Source organism: Haliotis rubra, unplaced genomic scaffold (assembly GCF_003918875.1).
Source record: "Haliotis rubra isolate DU_JTF1 unplaced genomic scaffold, ASM391887v1 Scf8, whole genome shotgun sequence".
Lineage (NCBI taxonomy): Eukaryota > Metazoa > Mollusca > Gastropoda > Lepetellida > Haliotidae > Haliotis > Haliotis rubra.
In genome coordinates, this window is record NW_025767523.1 from 2,965,823 (window position 1) to 2,989,642 (window position 23,820).

Genomic DNA, 23,820 nt, shown 5'->3' on the forward strand with positions numbered 1-23,820 from the left:
TGTTTTAGTGGTGGATACCTCTTCCACTGTTTCTGAACTCAGCATCTCAATATCTTCATCCAGCTTGACAACACCGGGAGATTTGGGGGATAACACTATCGGTGAAGCAATTGACTGGTTCTCAGGAGATTTCTTTGAGATACTTTTCTCCTTTAGCGGTTCGTGGTGCACGTCAGCCATTACTGTCACGACTTGATGCTCAGAGTTCTTATCTGTATTTACTTTGGCAAAGAAATTAAGTATGGATGGAGTCTTCTTCTTCTCTCCATCATCTCCACTTGAGTCGTCTTTCTGGCGGCGGAATATCTGTCTCAGAACCCTCCTTGAATAATGAAGCTTTGGCAGACTTTTTCTTCTTTGAATCTTTCAATTTGTTAGCATTAGCAACTTCCTTGGGTGGATCTTCCTGCCTGGCTGTGAAGATCTGAACGTCTTCCTCGTCATGTGATGCATCTCGCTCCGTGGCCATTTTCGATAAATCCCCCTTCTCATCCTTGCATGATACATCCTCCTTCCCTGTGTTGTCTGCACATCCTCGGGGGGTCAGTGATTGGATAAAGGCCTCGTAAGACATCTCCGTCGCTGGGCACTGATCAGCTGGCACATCTGTTGATTCACTAGTCCTGTTCCGCTTCCTTTCAGCACCATCGCTGTCATTACGTTTCCTTTTCTTAGAAGTCTGTCCTTCGTCTATAACTTTCAACTCTGAATCGTCTATAATGTTCGACTCTGAATTGTCTATAATTTTCGACTCTGAATTGACCATTTTGTTTTTTGTCTCATCGACCACAGGTACCAAGGAAGTCACATCCTCAGTTTTTGTTTCCACTGACTTCTGTTTCTGTAATGTGAACTTTTTGCTTGATTTCTTTTTGTTGCCTTTCTCTGACTTTTCACCTTCCACACTGTCTGAAGCCTTGGTTTTACTTTTCTTCTCACTCTTTCCATCCCTTTTACTCCTCTTTCTGTTTGAAACACCCGACAGATTCAACAAATCTGCCTGTGTGACATGGCCATTGCACTGAGAGTTCGATTCATCACTCAGCAAAATAACACTCTCACAACTTTCATTTGCCACAGCAGTCAAATTATCATTGCTGTCATGACCTTGACCTTTAATAGCATCTTCTGTCTCCAGCTTTTCCACAGCCTCAACTTTCTCGGAAGACTCTTGTAAATTTGTGGGCGCACATTTTTCCTTCTGCTTTTTGCCTGCACTACTTTTGTTTGGAGAAACGAAAAAATCAAGTATGGAGCTCTGCGGAGAGCCAACCCCTGCCTTGTTGGCCTTGTCACACTGAAAGTCAACAACACGCATTTGGAATTACTTTATCAATGTCAACATGCAGCAAATCACTGGTCTCTTAAGCGGCCTTCACATTGCAAACTAAAGTTGGACAACACATGTTGTCAAACTCAAGTTTGAGTGTGTGAACATTCCAACAACTCATCACCAACACCAATTTCAGAGTTGTCCAACTGTTGTCGGTAGAAATAAGATTGGTCTCTATTCCGGCCAACTATTTCATCAAACTTTCGGTGCTGTCAAACTTGAGTTTGTTGTGTGAAGTGTTGTCTAACTTCGTTTAAAAACAACCAATCGCAGTCAACGAAATTGTCACGTGACCACACAGATAGAGACATGGTGCTCAAAATGACCGCGAGAAGTTTGACATGATGTGTTTGACATGTGGCGCCAGTTTGACAACTTTTGTTGTCAAACTTGCTGTGTGAAGGCCGCTTCAGAAGTTTGATTAGGCAAACATACATTTTAACATGTTATCCCAACTTCAAAATTAGTTCACACAGATTCCTGCAAATATTCCAAAATACTAGACAAATAATTCAGGCCTTCAAATAATAAAGTCTGCAGCAGTTAAATCAGCTGATATTTAGCATTTTCACTGTTCTCTGGGTAATGCAGTCCTTCTGAATTGGTATATCGTGATCTTAATTTAAAGCCTAAAAGCGTATTCCATGAAGAAAGCTGACACTAGTGACAGTGACAGTGGTGAGATTGTGACAGTCACAATTGGGGTACAAAGGATCATTATAAACATCGAATCGAACTATGTTAGACGTCTGAGACCACAAGCACCAGGGAAAGAAGCCTTTCAAAATTTCCCACTAGACCACAGGAACAGTGAGTTGACAATAATTAGTGGTCCTGTCTGTACTTCACTGGTCCAAAATAACGTTTGTATATTTACTTAACTATCAATACAAAATTCACTGGCCACCACGACCACTGCAAACTTATCATTTAGTGGTCCTGATGAATTTTTAGTAGACCTCAGGACCAGCGTAAATTTACGCGCGTCGAAGCACAAAATGCGTGGACCTGTAGCCCCTTTTACACACTGATGTGTAACCATTTACAAAAATCCCTGTTTCAGTTATCACAGCCAATGACAAGCATCAATTCATTAACCTAGCATACTAACGAGCAGAGATACCCACCTCAATCTTGTCTTCCAACATTTCTGTGTTCAGTGTTGCAGAAATCTGGCATATCACAACAGCGGTAATGTCGTCATCATCTGTGACATAAAGAAAATATATCCATATTTCTCTGATTTAGTGACATGCCATAGATGCAATCACTGACTTGTCTAGACCAGTTCAGAGACTGAGCATTGGTCCCATGTTGAATTTTCCAAATTCATAATGATAATATTACAGCTTTTGGTTTTTTCATAGATGTGACAGATAACAGAAATAATAATGAGACACAGGAATTATTTTACCTTATAGCATTGAATGTATTGTTTAAACACATAATAAAATAAGAGCACAGGTATGGAAATAACTTTAAAATTGCTAGTGTACTCCGGTACAGTGGCACATGTAAAATCACTTGCCCTGATAATTTTTCCACTGTACCGGCCGTTTTCTTGTTGATTTTTTAAATAAACAACATAATTAACATTGGAATATCAACTGGACACCGGTACAGTATGCTATACAAATTTGCTTGCCGACAGAAAAAAACAATGGACTGGGATGTTGGGCAATGGGTTATTTCCACCCCTGTGAGCAAAAAGAAATTCTCATTTTTCAACAAATAAAACCCAAACCAACCAAATAAATATATACCCCTTTCAGAATAGAAACATTTTATAAGTCACTGATTATATTTGGCACACATCGGCATGATGAGATACATGGCAACTTGTTACATCCACATGAACTAAAACCGTATTTTTCAGGTAATACTGACTGACTGAGTTTAGTTTTCTGCAGCTGCTTTTAGCAATATTCCAGTAACATCCGCGGTGGGGACACCTGAAATGGGCTTCACACATTGTACCCATGTGGGGATTTGAACCGGGTCTTAGGGCGGATCGCGAGCCAGCGCTTTAACCACTAGGCTACCCACGCCCTTTTCAGGTAATAAACATGATACCACTTTATGCTTCAGCATCCAACAGATGCTAAACATGACAATGATAAATGATTTTTAATATTATGCCTTGAGTTGGTACATTGCTTCAAATGAAGCATATATTTTATCATTGTTTACCTACTGGCATAACATAGTTAAAATTATTTTACTTTTACAAAATATGAGTATCAGTCTTGTACATGTCCTTTACTTAATTCATTTTGTTACCAATATATTCTGTTCTTTGTTTCTTTGCTAGTTATTTAATGTTGCATTCAGCAATATTCCACCTGTATGGAGGCGGTCTATTCTGGTCTACTCTACCTTAGGTAATAACCTTGCTGCAAAGCAGACAAAAACAGGTGGTACCAGCTGCTCAACATAAATTACATTTATTGCTTGAGTTTTGGTTTTGATAATCTGGAATTATCATTATAACAAAAATTAAACCAGTTCTGATAAAATCATTTTATCTTACTTTCCAAAATTCCACGATATTAAAAGTAACAGTCATTCAATCACTGTTTGTGTAGTCAACAGTCACTGCTTGAAGTCAGTTCCTCATCTCTCAGTTTTATAGCTGATGTCTATGAACTGAAAAACATTAACATGCACTGTGTGCAAGTTGGTATAAATAGGAGGTTGCATTTTGTAGATTTAGGTTGCACCAGTGCAAGTTCTAAATGCTAAACCGAGGCATGAAAAGGTAAAACAAATTTCCTTTAGGTTAATAAATCTTATCTTACTGACTGACTGAGTGACTGACTGAGTTTGGTTTTACGCTGCTTTTAGCAATATTCCAGCCACATCACGGCGGGGAACACCAGAAATGGGCTTCACACATTGTACCCATGTGGGGATTGGAACCCGGCTCTTCGGTGTGACGAGCCAACGCTTTAACCACTAGGCTACCCCACCGCCCAAATCTTATCTTAAAGTTATGTGGACACAAAGACAACCCCAACACTGAAGTTACTTTGAAGTAATCTAGAGCAGTGGGGAATTGTTGCCTGGTTGTTTTATACCTTGTGCAGCAGCCTGTCAGTCATCTCAACTAACAAATATTGAAACACTGTTCACTACTGTTTGCCTCCATTATCTCTCCTCATCATGTTTACTAGATTCATCTACCTCAGTACGTCATATCACAAAAACATCCCATATTCATGTCTGATTTCCCCATGGTCAATTCAACAGTCATCCTTTGTATTGGGGGCTGTTTTCAGTTACCTATTCTGAAATAACATGTACACTAGGCATGTTCCTCTGTTCAATCAGAATCCAGGAACTTTGCCTGCAGGAGCTTTGCCCACAAGGAACTTTCCCCACAGGAACTTTCCCCACAACAATTTTAACAGGGGAGAATTATATGATATTATTTTATTTTATAAACTACACAGAAATAGCATATAATGTAGCACATTGATAGTTAAAAATGAATAGCACTTCATTGTTCATTCTAATACATTTAACCATTGTTTTTTCGTTGCTGATAGTTGTTTCAGTACTTCATTGTTTTAGTTCAGTCTAATAGTGGCACCAACAGACTTCAGAAATTCTTCCATTGTTTTTTCGTTGTTGATGTAGTCAGTACACAGTTGCTTCAGTCTCTTCTGAAGTGTCACAGTCGCCATCCTCATCCTCTTTCGGCGATCATGACCAATCATTTCAAGAAAGCCACGGTTCCATGCCTTAAGCTGTTGTTGGTACGGTGGCGATCTTCAACAGGAGTTGAAGTTGAAGTAAGCTACCAAGTCTTGAAGTTCATCGGGGCACTTCAGTGCAATTAACATGATTAATGTTTGATCTCTTTTATAAACAACACATCATGAGCAGGGTATTAAGATTGGGTGAGTATAAAATTTATATTGTGGGTAAAGTTCCTCCCCTGTAAAATTGTTGTGGGCAAACCTCCTGTGAGGAAAGTTCCTTGTGGGCAAAGTCCGTACACCGTTCAATCAAGGTAGAAATCAACATTTGAGGGACATCTGAGCTTTGCATAAACATGCCATTATGGTCTGTGCCAGTATACCAGATATGCAGAATTCTTTGGGCTCAATTCTTTATACAGGTGGCCCACAACAACAGTTTTCAGGTCACAACAGAGTAATTGTTTTCAAAAGTAGGTTTGCGATGAAAATAATATTTCTACAAACAAATATGACGAGTCTGCTTCGCTTGACCTACTGTCGAATTCTTGTTTTCAAACACTGTCATTTTCCCAGTCTATTGACTACACTGAATTTTGAGGATGCCATTTTGAACATTTCAATATTCAGGAAACGGCTAGTGGCTTCACAAACTACTACATATATAGTTCATATGTAAACATAAATATGCCCAGAGTGGAGAAATAGGAAGCCCAGTTCACATCTTGACTTGTTCCAAACAACGTTGCCTGTCGTTGATTATGGGTAACATAGCAACTTTCGTCGTTTAGAAACTACCCAATAAAAATGTCCCATTATCATAATCGATATCTTTTCATCAATAAAGGACTTACCATTATGTATCGATGGATTGGTGGCGTACAAAGTTTGTTGTTCATAACATTGGCGCCAATATCCTCCATTCATGGATGACCTTTGACCCACTTTGTTTTCGTATTTTTTGCAAGGTTAAATTAATTGAGACGGTGACATAAATTAATTAATAGATTGTATGTTGAAAATATCTTATCATATATGGATATATTTTCGAAAAAGACGGGAACCCACAAGGACTGTGCAATAAAAGGTATAGTTTCGCATTGAGTAATAAGGGAGATAACTCGTCCTGACCTAACCATCAAACAGGTGCGCGCAATACAGATTTAAATACCACGATGCCTCACTTTGATTCAGCAATTACGAAAAATTATATTTGCATTTTATATTGCCAAGTGAATCCTACAACGCATATTGCTGTCAGCTGATAGATAAGAAATGATTTTATCTGCAGATTTTCTGAATGAAAGGAATTCAGTATATAAAATCAAATTTGCTTGAGAGGTGAGGTGAAATTGGGTTTAACGTCGTGCTTGAGAATATTTCGCTCATATGCCGACGTGCATGCGTGTGTATGTGTATGTGCGGCTGCTTGTACTAGCCCAGACTGAAGCTGGGTTTATAGTGCGAGCCCACTGAGATACCATGCCACAGTGAAGCATGAATACCCCACTCAGACACATTATACTGACTCCGAGCCGACCGGTCCTTGTTGTACCCATTAATGCCGAGCGCCAGGCAGGGACCAACGTCTTTTGGTATGACGCGGTCGGGGATCGAACCCGCGACCTTCCCCTCTCCGGGCGGACGCTCTAACCACTACACCAAGGAGGCGGTCAATTTGCTTCAGAGTGGTGATGATGACTCAACAAAGTCAGCGAGCCTGACCACCGATCCTGTTACTGGTAGTCCCCTCTTGCGACAAGCATGGGTTACTGAAGATCAATTCTAACCCGGATCTTCACTGGTCAGTAGGTCCACTTGCACAAAGTGATCTTAGCGCTACAATGATTGTAACTCCCATTCTCCAACATAGGCTTAAGATAGTCTAAGCGCTAAGATCGCTTTGTGCAAGTGGGCCCTGTTCGAGATATTGGGGTTTAAAGGTCAGCGAGTCTACACATGAGTAGAACGCATTGAATTACCGAATACTGATTCGGCCTACCTTCGTAGGATGGGTTGTGGACATCTTGGCAACTGGAGATTTACGGGTGTTTCAAGCTTATGCAGGTTTCTCAGTCACATATATTTCCTTCCGATTAAATAATGTATTTGTACATATATCTTGAACGCGACGTGAAGTCAACTCATCCTTACATCAGCTCATCTAAGCTTACCTCTTTATCTCACCGTGCATCGTACCACATTACATCACTTTTTGTTAAATAGAAAATAATAATTTAAGTCAAGCTAACGCTGACATGAAATGAGTCCGTAACCCCCACCCCCACCCCAACAACAAAAACAAACAAAACCAAAACAAAACAAACAATCAAAAAACCTCGCCAAGACACAGAGTTTTTTATGAAGGAAATTAGACTATTTTTACTCTTAAAATACGACAGAAAATTGATAATTTATCTGTTAAAATTCTTTTGTGCCAAATATGCAAAGAGTTATTTATACTAAAAAAGATTTATCGAAAATGAACCTGATTGACAATGATTTGTGTAGTTTTTGCAATGATGTTTCTAAAAATTCTGAGCATTTGTTATTATACGATATTTATATATAGCGCACATATCCAGGCAACTAGTGCTTGCTCAAGGCGCTGTTATTTTTTCCCTCGATCATTGGATGTCAATCTCAACGGCACATTGTGTTATCAATCTCAACTCCCTGGGGAGTGTGTCATGTTTATTGGGAATGTTGTGAAAGCATGAAATTCTGGAATGATCTACAACTCTGGATTAATAACTATTTTCCACGGAAAATAAACATTACAAAATAATTGATTTGGTTTGGTACATTGCATAATGATGTATTACTAAATCAAGTCATTATCTCTGCCAAAAAAACATATCAATTTATGTAATATATAGAAATCAATTCCAAATTCATTAATTATAAAAAGGTATTAAAAGAGATATTTTCTGTAGAAAAATCTATTTCAAAGAGAAATAATGAAATTGAAAAATTCAGTTATAAACTGAGGGGCAAAAGAAACGTCCCCGATCATTTTTGTATCATAAAATGATACAAACACGTGCAATTCAATGTTGAAATGTTTGATATAATTTTTGAACATATTATGCAGACTGTCATTACAGAACAATTGAAACAATTTGCTGTAAGAAGAGTTTTTGTGACGTTTTTCACAGGAGGTTCAAATGTCCGGTGTTCGATCATGACAACACATGCACATCAGTACTGACAGAGTGTCTTTGAGTGTCCAACTCCTCAGTAGCGAGTGTCCACCTCTTGCAGCGATACATGCTGCCACACGACGTCGTGCAGAGTGCACACAAGACGTCTGATCACGTGATGTGGGATGCGACGCCATTCTTCCTGTAGAGCTTGAGCCAAAGCGTTTCTTGTCACCTGTGGGGATGTTGACGTTGCTTAACCTGACGGCCGAGATGATCCCATAGGTGCTCAATAGGTGATAAATCGGGGGGATCTTGCTGGCCAAGGAATGACGTTTACGTTGTTGTTCAGGAAGTTCCGGGTAACAACAGCAGTGTGGGGAGTAGCGTTATCCTGCTGAAACAACACGCCTCGATTCTGCTGGAGGAAGGGTAACACGACAGGTCGTAAAACAACATCAATGTATCGACGGGCATTCAGGTTTCCCTCTATCACCAACAAGTCAGTCTTCCTCTCGCCACAAATTACCCCCCACACCATCACACTATCGCCGCCAAACGTCTCAACTTCCTGAACGCAACAACGTGCTGTGCGTTCGTTCCGACGTCTGTAGACTCGTACCCGACCATCAGCTTTGTTCAACTGGGAAGCGGCTCGTCACTGAAGAGTACCCGGCGCCAGTTCCGCGGCTGCCACTGCCGAACTCTACGTGCCCAAGCCAATCGACGACGTCGATGTTCACGCGTTAACGTCACGCCCCGGAATGGTCTGTAGGCTCTGATACCGAATCGGCGGAGTCGTCTGGATATGGATCCTTCTACTGACTGGATGGGTAAGGCTGGTTGTTGCTGATGACGTCACAGTCAGGAATCTGTTGCGCAAAGTGAAGCACCCGTAAATGGCGGTCTTCCTGAGGGGTGGTTACGGGTGGTCTCCCTGTCCTAGGCCTGTCTGCAGTCCGACCTGTTGTTCTGAAGCGTGTCATCAGTCTGGTGATGGTTTTCTTGCTTGCAACCCATGATTCTTGCAACGTGACTGTGAGAAGCACCCAGCTGCAACATCCCAATAGCTCGTTCTCTGTTCTGCCGTGAGTCGAGGCATGTTCTTTGTGTCCAACGTATTGAAGTGATGAATTCGAACAGTCGAGCATAATTTTTATACTGTACTTTCATACGGGTATGTTTCCACAGAAGCATGCAAAAAACGTGAATAAAAGCAATTTTCATGCTTACAAAAAACTCCACGTGGATTTCCTTTCTGTGAGACGTGGGGATGCGTTCGGGAGATATGTTCCTAAATAAATTTCCGTCATAACGAAAACAGAAGAAATGTTTTTTACAATTTTACTTTGGGGACGTTTCTTTTGCCCCTCAGTTATAAATGGAATTCACTCATCCCAATATTCAGCAAATAATTATTATTACACCGTTACAGCAATGTATCTTCAACTTTTCTGTGTCTGTTGCTACCGTATACCTTTGTTGTTGACTTTGTAACCATGGGAACACATAATAATTAAGATAATAAATATGTATCAGTGATTCATGCTATCAACCACTGGTTTGTCTGGTTATATTTTGAATAATTACAGGCTGTCATGATATTCTTTCAAGCCCTTCCCTTTTTTTCAAAAGTTGGTCTTATTAGGTTTCAAATTCTTTCTATCTGACAGGTAAACTATCCTCGAATCAGAGATTAATACATTTGCTATTTGATATGTTCATTATGGGACTTGGTGTACATGTGGCCCAGACTTCAAAGACACAAGAAATCGCTGTGCAAGTCTCTTGGACATGACAGCAACCTGATCGTGTGCTGGGATCCCGGTTTGCCCTGCTTATGAGTTTGGGGTTGAGAGATCGAAGGTTTCACCAGCTGGTGGATAAACACCCGCATCAAGCCGATACGTCTTGATATAACTGAAATACTGATCCAACCGGCCTTACACCTAACTACCGACCCGTGAAGATCCTGGTTAGAATTGATCTTCAATAACCCATACTTGTCTAAGGGGCGACTAACGGGATGGGGTGGTCAGACTCACTGACTTGGTTGACACATGTAATCGCATCCTAATTACGTAGATCGATGCTCATGCTGTTGATCACTGGGTTGTCTGGTCTAAGCTCTATTATTTACGGACCGCCGCCATATAGCTGTACAGTAATATTGCTGAGTGAGGCGTAAAACAAAACTCACTCACTCACTTCACCTAACTACCTCACTCCCTCAGGGGGGAGACGTCATTGATATCATCGTGAACGGAGGACGTGGTCTTGGACACAACTAATCTGTTAAACCCCATTTCAGCTCCTCTTTTAGCTTTGAAGTATATTCAGATTTGACTTTAACCTAAACTGGACATAACATAGACAGACAGACAGATTTATTTCAGTAAAAGGCCGAAGGCTCAAATAAAGTCTTTACAGAATGTTTTGACCTATGTGCGAAGTAATAATGCAGTATTTATCTTTTTCCTTAATCTTTCGACTTTCTTCAGATAATGACGTACGTTATAAATGAGTACTAGAATCTATACTTTACTAAGAAAGTGTAATCCCAAATATAACATACGTTACATTTGACCACTTTCTAAAATGGCATTGTGTTTTTCATAGTTTTCAGCCGTGGGAGCCGTGTCAATTAACACTTATCAGAGGGGTACACAAAGTCCGCAGTCTAGACTACCAGTTGTCCGACTTCATTTCTGTGGAAGCCGCGGTGGCTGAGCGGTCTAGGCGTCTGACTTTGTGTGCTGGCGATTAGGTGCCTGACTGTTGAGGGTGTGGGTTCGAATCCCGGATGGGACTCAACACCTCAAAAAGTACCAGAATCTGTACTTTACAAAGAAAATGTAATCCCAAATATAACATACGTTAAACCGGAAGTGTGTGCTGGCGGTTAGGTGCCTGACTGTTGAGGGTGTGGGTTCGAATCCCGGATGGGACTCAACCCCTCAAAAAGTACCAGAATCTGTACTTTACAAAGAAAATGTAATCCCAAATATAACATACGTTAAACCGGAAGTCTCAATATTTTTCTATGAGAAAATATCTTCTTCATACAATATACATACATAAGCATTTCATTAAGACTTGTTTTAAGGAGTTCTGAAGAAAATAATATTTGATAGATATAATGGTTTTCTTTAGTTCCTGAAAATACGAACATAGCTTTATCTAATATTAGTATAATAACGTTTGTTCCATTTTTAACTGCAAAATTCACTTCTTACTACAATAAGTACATCTTAAATAATCTCCCAACCCCCACCCACCACCCCTGAGCTGTCTGAATCTGCCTTGACACTGGTCTCCAGAACACACGGGGAAAATGGAGGCAACACAGCGCAGAAGTTCAGACAAGCTATGAAGAGGTGATCGTTGTACTTTCATAGACCGTTGGGTTATTCTCGGCTTAAAGAAAACACGTTAGAATTTCTCGATAGAATGTCAGTGTATGATTTGAGAAATATGATATGATAAACATTATAGCATATGTTTGCGGCATTTGTGGTCTGGCTCGATCTGCTAAGCCCGCTAGTACAGTGTAGTACCTCAGGGCCGAGCGTGTTATAGGAAACGCGAGCACCAATATTATGTGGAGTTGAGTACAGACCTATTGCCTTGTGATATTTGCTCAAGCTGACGAGAATCAAGCAAAGGAACTCTTCTCCATTGGGTTCATCATCAGTAATGTTCAATTCATTACCATTTTACAACCAATAAGTTACAGAGCATTTTACGCCGTGCTCTACCCCAGCAGTATTGAAAGGACTATCTGTTTTGCAGACTGGTTTAACTCTTTAACGGTCGTACTGTTTTTTTATTAACCATTTACTTACATGTTTATCCCGCAATTTGGATAGCAGAGATGAACTGTGTAGCGTTCGTAGGGCACGCGGTACCTTGGGGCTCCTTCAATATAAGCCAAGCATGCAGTTAAGAACCACGTATTTAGGATCCAGAGATTATGATTCTCGGAATTGTTGACGGATCAGAAGACCATAGTGTTAGTGATTACAAGGTCGTTACCCTACACAACCTCATATTACGCATACTCATAAAATTCCAGGAAATTCCTTTGATATAACATCTCTTAAATATCTGGTTCACCTTCTGCAGTATGTCGGAAAAGAAGAGGATCTGGATTTTTCTGATGTTTGGTAGAATCTACACGATATCTGCACATGAAGCCCTCTCTTAAATTTTCATGGTTTTGCAAAGAGTACTAGTATTTTATAGTTTTGAAAGCTCACTGAGGATATTGGATAGCGGTAGCGTGAAATGTATATCGGAACAATCTTTTTTGTTGTTCTAGCAGTTTGTTTTGAACACGCAAGATACGGAGTTCCTGTTGGTCATTTCACTTCTGGTCAGTTTTCAGTTTGAACAACTGTAATAAAAAAGCGCGAGAATTAATTCGGCTACTTCAGGTTGGTACGCTTCGTTGAGATACCGTTCAAACTGCATAGATCTGAACTCACTCATTTTCACTGAGATAAGATTTCTGGGTGAGTCCATTTTATTCAATATGTTCCTGAAAGTTGACACGTATTCATGTATGGATAATGTATATGCATAGACATTTTTAATGATAAAATATAACTGTTGAGTATTGATCATGGGCGTTTTAACATTATGTGATCCAAGCAACATCTCCACTAAAAACGTGCACTTGATCTAACGTATTTGTTTGTATTCGAATAAAAAAGGTCTACCTGCTCATTTAAAAATAATTTTTCTATTTTGAACCTGAAACAGGACCGTTCCCATTTACGGCAGTTATTCCAACAGTGAGATTTCTTTGAATTTGCGATAAAACCTTTCTACCGAAGATCATCAAGCCCTATATCATGATAACCATGATTAACCATTAACACCGAGAATCAATCAAAAACACCCACGTGAAGAGATTTTACAATGTCGTCATTTGCTTTAGGACTTTTCATATAAAGCTGTTATAGTCGACGCAAAGTGTATCAATTATTCCAACCGTTTCCTCTGTTGACAGATAATTATATACCGCCCACGCGTCACGTGATATCAGTGTTGCGGATCCGTTTGTCCTTGATGTCACCAGTTAGCACATGTACGTGTAATGACGCGGATTAATAACTGTTATAATTTGTCTGCAAACACCATTATGCGATTGCGAGTCCCACGGTGGATTTTCGCCCTGCTGAAAGCATTCTTGTTACACACAATCAATATCCAGGTGTACGTTACCAGACGGTGGGTGTACCTGCCGATTAGCTCTCCCGACAAGGTAACCACCCCCGCCGCTCCTCTGTCACCCCCGGGGACGTGAAGGATGCCACCTTGGCGGCGATAAGGAGACTATGGCAGAAGTTCATAAATGCGTCATCTTTTTGTGCATAAAATCATATTTGAGGGAATAACCAGACGAATATGAACAGACATATAATGACTGGGGCTGTGTTTTCGGTTTTACCATACGAATGTTAGAGTGAGTGAGTTTAGTTTTACGCTGCTTTCAGCAATATTCTAGCAATATCAGGGGGACACCAGAAATGGGCTTCACACATTGTACTCATGTGAGGAATCGAACTCGGACCTTCGGCGTGACGACGAATGTCAGAAGTTTGTGAGTGCATGAATTTAGTTAATTGTCAAGGGAAACTCTTACTGTAATGATCTGTTAATCATCCACACGTTACAAATAATAATAGATTAACGCTAAGTCTATGAAAACAAAAAGGAATAACATATTAATAACATCACCTACTGCAATGGGTTCAATAGATAACGTGCCATACCATTACCATATTTAATGCATGTCTTGCGTTTCAAACATATCATTTGTTGTATGTTATACTGTTGCACTGCTGCTGATGATATGACGTCATCTTCTGTTAACATCTTCACACAGTAATAAATTTCAGTTGTTTTCAGTTACAATATTTAATAAAATTTAATAATGATTTTCAATTTTAGGATGATCTACCTTGGCGATTCCGGGTAGGATGCTTGTCTAGACTCTTTCATTTACAGTCATATAAGCTAACGTCCCAAGGAAAGAACAAATCTGGTGTTTTAGGAATATTTTGGGATACCAGGTAAATGTTTGAAAAGCCTTTTGAATGCGACTTACAAGTCACACTATGTGGAGCGCAATAGTGCAGTGGTAAGGCGTCCGGCCATCAAGCTGAAGGCCCGGGTACGATCCCCGGTGGAGGCACCTAGGTTAGGGTCCCGAGGTGGGCACATTTGCGTAGTATCCTTGGACAAGATACGTAGATCCACATTGTCTGGTAAAATGGGTACCCGTGAGGATGTACCCGTGAGGATGTGCTGACAATGTGAGTGTTTAGTTCATTGCGCCTAACAGGCAGCATGGCTGTATGCTTTCCAGGGAGTTGAAAAAGTATCGAAAAGTACGATAGTGTCCTATGACCGGGGATAGTAATGTAGAAACGCCGTGAGCAGGCAATGTGCCTGGATATGAGCGCCATATAAGCGGATTATTGTTATTACTGTTACTATTACAGATCATTGTGTAGGTATTGCCAAAATACCACATGGTACTCTTATACAACGCCTCATGTTCCTCGCCCAACGTAGACGATTAAGTCGACGTTGACACGTACCATAGCCCTTATTCTCGAAGCGTTCGTAGCCCTAAGAATTCGTAACTTTTGATCGTAGCCAATGTGTTAGGAATGGGCTTAAGAATTTCGTAGGGCTAAGAATGTTTCGAGAATAGCTAGTCAGGTGTGTACTTTCTTGTGTGCGTCAGTTCAGCTGATAAATTATATTGGTTACACCTCAAATACAAAGCGCATACACGTAATGTTACACCTCACACTTACAGGTACAGAACCACCATTTCAAATCGCTGAATATTTTTCTATAAGTTCCTCGTGAATCACAGGCGCATGATCTCGCTGGAAATCGTTTATGCACTCCGAGAAAAACAGTTCGTAATTGAGCGAAGTTCGATAGTTTTTTCTGTCATTAACTCGTTGTAGAAACACGGGCGAATACATAAACATAATTGACAAAAATAACCTTATTTTCTAAAACTGATAAAACGCTATCACCTTACAAAAGAATCGTATTTTTTACAAAACGCACGAAATGCATATCAATAATTATTGTGCCAGGCAATTTAAATCGCCCTCAAACTAAAGGGAGATAACCCTACTTTGACACCATGGGTTTTCTGGGTCTTAAAACATCATATCTCCAAGTATGTGTCATTTTATCATTTCCATAAACACATAACCAGGCTGAAGAGTTTTTGCATTGCGTGTTTGACACTTTCGGTTATGATAACGGATACGTATATAGCGAATGTTTGGCGTTGTTCACAAAACTGATACGCATCCTTTTTTGTCCTCTGGTATTCAAATGTACAAAATTGTTGTTTGGCTTCGTTTCATTTTGTCAGCCTCCCCGTTAGTGTAAATAAACATTTCGAGAATTAATATGAGGAGGAGCGCCGAAGAAAAGCCCGTTGGGAACGCTGAAATGAAGCTAGAATGTAGTGCCAGAGCCTTGCTCTCTGAAGGATCGCGTTTTCATGGTTCTCACGTACGGTAAAAGCTTTTGGTGTGTACATATTCGTATGTGTACAAAATTGTTACTTGAATAACATGTTTTGATAAATATTGTGTATAAAATATTCTCATGGAATATTTTTCCATGTTTGTGATGATACGTTGAATCAGTAGGCGGAAATGTCAGCGATGATGCAGTATAAAATGATGCAGGTGTTAGACGTTTACCATTCTGGTGAAACCCCGGAATCAGGTTATGCTGCTCTACTTGAACCAGAGATCAGGAAGCCAAAGACCTTGAACCAGGATCGTGGGGCCATAGAACGCCTAAGGGACGAAGCTCTGTCGGCCCATCTAAAACAGGTGAGTTATACTAAACTGCCAGGCAAAAGTATAGTCTGAAAAAAATGATTTGAATATAAAATTACAGACGTTATCAATACATCATTAGGCTAAAAAACACTGCAAAGTTAAGGTCGAAAACGCAACTATGATGCCGTATCTTGCTGTTCATAATCCAATTACAATCTCGTTTGTTTCTTTTAACCGTCTTCAAATAGACGTGTATACGTTCTTTTGCTGAGCAGTTAATAATACTTCACTTCCTATCGTTGCTATTGATACATTTATTGTTTGAATGCATTAGTGATAATTTAATAACATCCCAAACATACTACAGCAGGGTGACAGAGAATAGGCTTCAAACACTGCAGCAATTTGGGAATTGTATATGGGCTGCCGTGAGTGAGTGAATATGGTTTTACGCCGCTTTTAGCAATTTTAACAATATCACGGCGGGGGACACCAGAAATGGGCTTCACACATTGTACCCGTTTGGGGAATCGAACTCGGGGTCTTCGGCGTGACGAGCGAACGCTTTAACCACTTGTTAAACACACACTCACACACACACACACACACCACACACACACACACCGAACGCATGAACCACTATGCTATCAGATGTTTTCATTAAGATATTAATCTTTTATGATGAATGGTTGTGTCTGCTTGATTCCTTGATTGATTAATGGTCGCTGTTACATTTTTATCAGATACGTCGATGAATGGTGATTATTAGACAAATAGCCTCAGGCTAATGTGTTGAGGTCATAGGATGTCCGAGTGCTATCAGGGACAACGCCACACCGCCCCTAATTGTTTTAAAGCATACAGTCATGCCAACGTAAAATTATTAGGATCCGGGTTAGAATTGGTCTTCAGCAACCTATGTTTGTGGTAATAGTTTACAAACAGGCTCGCTGACATGGTTGACACATGTCCCAGTTGCGTAGATCGATGCTCATGCTGTTGATCACTAGATTGTCTGGTCCAGACTCGATTAATTGCAGGCCGCCGCCATATTGCTCAATTTCTTTATTCAAGGCACTGGAATGTTGCGGCGTTAAACAACAAACAAACAAACAAAAAACATTGACTTGATATTCGAACATAAACAGGTTACCAACGTATTGGAATTTGTGAGTGAAGTTCTAAGTTCAGTTAGATATATTTGAAATCAAACACACTTCAATTCATGAAAATATTATTTTAAAATTACGTGTTTGTTATCAATGTTAACAAAATTGATGATTTCATTACAGAATATGCTTGTATTTAAGTATATATACGATCGTGAACCCTGAGGCCGGGTTAGGTCCCCAGTATCGTGCGGCTTGTCACTGGAAAGGCTAAACCAGATCGGATGTTTATAATTAGGCTCTGTGACTCTGTTACGACTGTCACGACTCTTTCAAGGGTCCTGTGAGATCATTGGAACATTCCTGACTTCGGCGGGAAACGACAAAAACAATAACAACGTTTCCGAGATTAATGATTTATAATTCTTGTTTATTTGGGGTTGCCCCCAAATCGTGATCAACTAAAGTTTAGTGACAGCGAGAGCTCCTCATACAAAGTATAGGGGACATCTAAACATTAATAGCGATGTAAGGAATCGAAAATAAATAAATACTAAAGGTAGATATCACCTGTCTGTCAACTGTACAACTTATTAGGTCAGTCAACCACAGACTGCTGTTTAGTCAGAGAGGGCATTAATACATGTTTTGGTGTATGGAATCCTAGAAGGGATATTGTCGCATTGTCGCGCTTTGGTTAATTTTGCCTCTTTTTGCTTGTTTTTGAGTGGGCGACAACGCGACAATGTCCCTTCTATGATTCCATATGAATGTTCCCTGTCGAGAACAGCATGCTACTGAAAAGCAGATGATTAAAGATTGCAAAGTTTATTTGATTTAACTCCACACCCCCTCTTTCACCAACTATCGTTGTTTATTTTTTATCCACAGTTTTTGTGTGGATAGATGAGCTTGGCACAGAGACAGTTCCTTCTCGCCCAAGAGGATTTTGGTCTGAAACGTTTACAGAGGCGAAGCGTTGGTCTGGTTACGAATGTGTCTGCAGTGAATCCTTGTGATAGATAACCTGGTTCCTTGCAATATTTGCGTTGCGGCACCTTTGTAATATTTTGAAACTAATTCTTTGACTCATGAATCTGTTGAAACAGCACTCTGTGATTTCCCTTTATTTAAACTTGATCTTATATCGGTTTGCAATATATAGTTACAGACAGTTGGATGACTGACTGACTGAGTGAGAGTTTGGTTTTACGCCGCTTTTAGCAATATTCCAGCAACATCACGGCGGGGGTCACCAGAAATGGGCTTAACACATTGTACCCATGTTGGGATTCGAACCCGGGTCTTCGGCGTGACGAGCCAACGCTTTAACCACTAGGCTACCCCACCGCCTACAGTTGGATGAGAGAAAGTATACACCAATGTTTAATTTTAGCTGATACTGGAGCTAACAAATAGGGTCATTCCATGGTAATGTATTTGATATGGGTATCATACTTACGTTTTGCATCTCAAGTCTGCTGTGTTTTGGCGACTGTTTTCAGCCCAATAACGTTTCGATAACGTTTATATTCTGTTGCTCAAACAACAATCAACCGGTATACACCAAATGTAATTTTAGCTGAAAATGGAACAAAGAAAGAGGTTTATTCCATGGTAAAGTATTTGATACGGGTATTTGCGTTCTGCACCTCAAGTCTGCAGTGTTTGGGCGACTGTTTTAAGCCTTGTAACGTTTTTGATAACGTTTGTGTTTTGTTGGTCAAACAACAATCAACCGTCTGTTGGTTCACTTCCGCTCATAAGTATCACATGAGTATAATCGATGGGATACGTAGAACAGGGTGTTCACTTCACCGCGAGACGACTCAGGGAACATATTGTGTATGCACACTTTCGCGGTGTTGTTTCCAATGGGAATTCATAATATTTGTTCCGAAAACAACAATGGGAGTGTTGTTTGCGTTTTCGTCGAGAAATATGCATGTTCTGCATTGGTAAGTATATTTTCCCCTGTGTATGTAAGTATAAAGCCTGATCGACTTTGTTGGTGGCAGCTCGACATTTTAAGGCCAGGAAACAGTGTCATGTTTCTCGGTTTGTGGTTGTTGCGGTAGGTTTAAAAGTAGTAATGGTGGAGTGAAGTTAACGGTGTGTTTAACGTACCGTTCCGCGTTATTACATATATATGGCGACATGCATGCGCGTGTGTGTTTATTAGGGCTGCGCAATATAACCGGTTTACCGGTTCAGACATGAAAACGATACGTATTGCGATACGCTGATCGAAAACCGGTATTTTGACTTGCATTCGGAAAACTTCGTAACACTCGGAAATTTTCGGATATTTCCTTGCTTCGTTTGTGCCAAATATTATTCACACTTTTATTTTATCATGATTATAAGTTGTTATTAAAGCTTAATCAAGCATAGTGATTTTGTTGTTTTTGCTCTGTAAATCAAGCATTAACTCGATTATAAGTAGTTTTTTGTTTAAACATACTTCATGCAATATATTGCAAAATGAAAATTCTCTGCAATACCCATCCCTAGTGTTTATGTGGAGTGTGGCTGCTTATACTGATCTGGACAGGGTTAACAGAGTTTGTTTCTGTCCAAGAGCGTCCTTTGGGGTTCTCTCGGATGGTAGTTCATGATGGTGGACGAGAGATGGAAGACAAAAGTCAGCGGTAGAGTTGAAGACAGCAGCAGCCATGTTTATTATGGTTGGGGAATAATGGTAGAAATGGTACTTAAGGTGGAAATCACGTGACAGAACGCACACCGGGACCGAGTGGCCAATGTTCCCGATGTGGAGACCCGCTCTGTCACTTACACACATGCAGAAGTACGGTGATTCTTCATTGTCGACGTAGTCGTTGGTGAGGCGACGGCCACACAATCTGTCCGCTTCTGTCGATGATCTGGGCCAGTCTCGTCCCCCTGACTGGTCTCCCTGACTGACCATTTCAGTCAGGTTTTATACATAGGGACATTACGCCACGTTATGCAAGGTCACTGACCTATGCACATGTACATACGTAAGATACGCCGAAGTAGGGAGGTGTTAATTGACATTTACTGATAGCATTGAGAATTAAGGGTCCTACCCGGAGGGGGGTTTATGATCAGAGGGGATATACTGCATGTTTGCTGAATACATTAAACAGACAAAGGGGATAGAATTTCGGTGTACTTTGGACATATATCGAAACAAATATGTCGTTTGAATATATGAAGTTTTACAGAAACTTATTGAAATGGTTTGCTCTATTTCGTACAACTCCGCACTCAGCAATATTCCAGCTATTTGACGGCGGTCTGTAAATAATCGAGTCTGGAACAGACAATCCCGTGATCACCATCATGAGTATTGGTCGCACTTGGGATACGGTGACATGTGTCAACTAAGTCAACGAGCCTGACCACCCGATCCCGTTAGTCGCCTGTTTTGATGAGCATGGGTTGCTGGAGAAAAATTCTAACCCATATCTTCACGGATCGGTTTAACAGAGCCAGTGCACTGATATACTGTGCCCCAGTTTACCATGAACACCCCCTCATGTTACCTTGTCCATTATGCCGAGGCAGGGCAACAATAAATAACCTCTGTCCACGTGTTTTGGTATGGTTTGTCCACGTGTTTTGGTATGGTTTGTCCACGTGTTTTGGTATGGTTTGTCCACGTGTTTTGGTATGGTTTGTCCACGTGTTTTGGTATGGGTTGTCAACGTGTTTTGGTATGGTTTGTCCACGTGTTTTGGTATGGGTTGTCCACGTGTTTTGGTATGGTTTGTCCACGTGTTTTGGTAGGGTTTGTCCACGTGTTTTGGTAGGGTTTGTCCACGTGTTGTGGTAGGGTTTGTCCACGTGTTTTGGTAGGGTTTGTCCACGTGTTTTGGTAGGGTTTGTCAACGGTATCGAGCCACCAACCTTCCACTCTCAGAGCAGATGCTTTAGTCACTGGACCACGAAGTTCTATCAGAGCCCAGTTGTGTTTCCTGGGCAAGGCTCCGCACAATGCAGAGCACAGTTGTGTTTCCTGGGCAAGGCTCCGCACAATGCAGAGCACAGTTGTGTTTCCTGGGCAAGGCTCCGCACAATGCAGAGCACAGTTGTGTTTCCTGGGCAAGGCTCCGCACAATGCAGAGCACAGTTGTGTTTCCTGGGCAAGGCTCCGCACAATGCAGAGCACAGTTGTGTTTCCTGGGCAAGGCTCCGCACAATGCAGAGCACAGTTGTGTTTTCTTGGCAAGGCTCTGCACAATGCAGAGCACAGTTGTGTTTCCTTGGCAAGGCTCTGCAAAATGCAGAGCACAGTTGTGTTTCCTTGGCAAGGCTCCGCACACAGTGTGTTTCCTGGCCAAGGCTCCGCACAGTTGTGTTTCCAAGGCCAAGGAGCACAGTTGTGTTTAATGCAGAGCACAGTTGTGTTTCCTTGGCAAGGCTCCGCACAATGCAGAGCACAGTTGTGTTTCCTTGGCAAGGCTCCGCAAAATGCAGAGCACAGTTGTGTTTCCTTGGCAAGGCTCCGCACAATGCAGAGCACAGTTGTGTTTCCTGGGCAAGGCTCCGCACAATGCAGAGCACAGTTGTGTTTCCTTGGCAAGGCTCCGCACAATGCAGAGCACAAGGCTCCGCAAAATATAGAGCACAGTTGTGTTTCCTTGGCAAGGCTCCGCACAATGCAGAGCACAGTTGTGTTTCCTTGGCAAGGCTCCGCACAATGCAGAGCACAGTTGTGTTTCTTTGGCAAGGCTCCAGAAAATGCAGTGTCCAGTTGAGGGCAAGATACCTTAAAATGCAGAGCACAGTTGTGTTACCCGGACGAGCCAGAGATCTGTGATCTGTGATTCGCGTGAATATTTTTCCTGGTCTTTGGAGTCCCGTACCCGTGTACGTGGTGTTCACCCGGTGATATCCTCACCCCATCGTGCTTTCCTCACATACAATTGTGGCAGTCGATCCCTGGTTTAACTGGAACACTGTCCATAGCGACCATAAACCAACTTTCTTCTACTACCGAAATCCCTTAAAAAGTTTAGTCCCAAGGTATTATTGTGTCTCTTTCTGGACATTGTTTTTGTATAATTCATATACTCATACACATTTTCGCGCATGCTTGTGCAAACATTATCATTTTTTTGAAACTGCAATGCCACTTCTGTAGACCATAGAAAGTATTTTGTCACTTTTGTTCATATCCCGAATTAACGTCCAAATGACAGGCTCTTAATGTTTAACATTATCATTTATCCTTCCTCTACCTCTGAGATTCTGACATTTAACCAGTTTCTAGAATGGTTTTCATGTGCTTTTTACCAAAAGGACACTTTTGATTGCAGGTCTTTTAAAGTTAATTTAGGGGCATTCTAAATTTAGAAGATTAGCAATTTGGCTTTCGTCTTTCGCAAGAATTCAATAGTTATATGGCGCAACATTGAAAGGATCTTTAACATTACGACTTCGCCCATCTCCCTTACCACCAATGACGAAGAACGAGCATACCGTAAATAGGTCTTTAAATCATTTCTAATAATAGGCTGAAAGCTGAGGTTTGGGAGATGGGTCGCATGACCTTTTGTATTATGAGACACGGAGGGCCACCTGGGATCTTCTCACACCGATGTGTATTACAAAGGAGCAATCAAGCCCACACGCAATATTCTCCAGCCACAATTCTTCCAGTGGTGTCAATATTTACAACCTCTTCAAATGTGTGTATACGGTCAGAGGCAGTGGGTGGTAAGGATAATACCATTTATCATGTAAAATGTCAGCGTCGACGATAATTCCCGTTATTGCTTAATAATTGATGATCCCTTACACGAACAAATGGGTTGGGGAACTCGATATTGCAACTGAGAAAGCAATTGTCGCTTGTACACAAGACGACTCCGAGGAGTTAGAAACTTCCGATTTCCCAGACTGGGTTTCTTCTAACATCTAGTCTCTGAAATGAACACATGTTACAACCCTCCCCCCCACCCAAAAAACCCAAAACAAAACAAAACAACAACCCCCCAAACAATAAACACAAAAAAACACAACAACAAACAAACAAACAAAAAAGCCAAACAAACCCCCCCCCAAAAAAAAACACACAAAAAACCCAATAAAAACAAAACAAAAACAAACAAAAAACGAACGAAAACAGTTCCTAAATTAAATAATTAAACATTCTTCATTTTCAGACAGATTTTCTAGATTTGCTACATAATCTAGACTTGCATGGGCTTTCTTCTATATATTTGTTTCAGGGTCTGTATGACGCACTAGCGGAAACGGTGCTATGACGTTGAGGGCGCTTGTGTGTCTCTGATGGAATTACCGTGAGGACATATACGATCTCATGCAGACCTATTTGTTTATTCAGACTACCATTTACATGTCGTCCATTCTAGTGACAACCCGCCCATTTTTGTATTCCCTAGTATTGATTTACCATTAAAGGAACACATGAAGTGATGGCCAAAGTCTGGAAGACCTAAATAAAGACGTGACCGCAATCCGTCACAAAAGGAATATCCTTTTGCATACGACATTTGTTCTTACAAATAGTACAACATTTTGATTCAGTGTAAACCGATGTACAAAAGAAAGGATACACCCTATGAGTGAGTGAGTTTAGATTTACGCCGCTTTTAGCAAACCTCCAGCAATATCACGGCGGGGGACACCAGAAATGAGCTTCACACATTGTACCCATGTGGGGAATCGAACCCGAGCCAACGCTTT

At 40.9% G+C, this 23,820-nt stretch overlaps 2 protein-coding genes across 2 annotated transcripts in view; both read right to left on the bottom strand.

The window, feature by feature from the left end:
* Window positions 1-180, bottom strand: part of LOC124261492 (ATPase family AAA domain-containing protein 5-like) — a 25,617-nt gene extending 25,437 nt beyond the window's left edge. The window contains 1 exon segment of the mRNA XM_046695813.1: window positions 28-180. Within this exon segment, the coding sequence (XP_046551769.1) occupies window positions 28-180 (153 nt within the window).
* On the bottom strand, window positions 3-5,949 carry LOC124261506 (dentin sialophosphoprotein-like). Its single transcript, XM_046695825.1, has 3 exons — window positions 5,889-5,949; window positions 2,461-2,540; window positions 3-1,297 (listed from the first exon to the last, which is right to left on the bottom strand). Exons 2-3 carry the CDS (start codon window positions 2,479-2,481, stop codon window positions 269-271), a joined length of 1,050 nt encoding a protein of 349 aa, XP_046551781.1. The 5' UTR covers window positions 2,482-2,540; window positions 5,889-5,949; the 3' UTR covers window positions 3-268.
* Between the last annotated feature and the right edge of the window lie 17,871 nt (window positions 5,950-23,820).

Bases quoted from the DNA above. Each gene is read 5' to 3' on its own strand.
- LOC124261506 (XM_046695825.1), bottom strand. From the start codon at position 2,481: ATGTTGGAAGACAAGATTGAG. The intron at 1,298-2,460 runs GTGGGTATCTCT...GTTGACTTTCAG, and splicing joins TGTTGGAAGACAAGATTGAG to TGTGACAAGGCCAACAAGGC.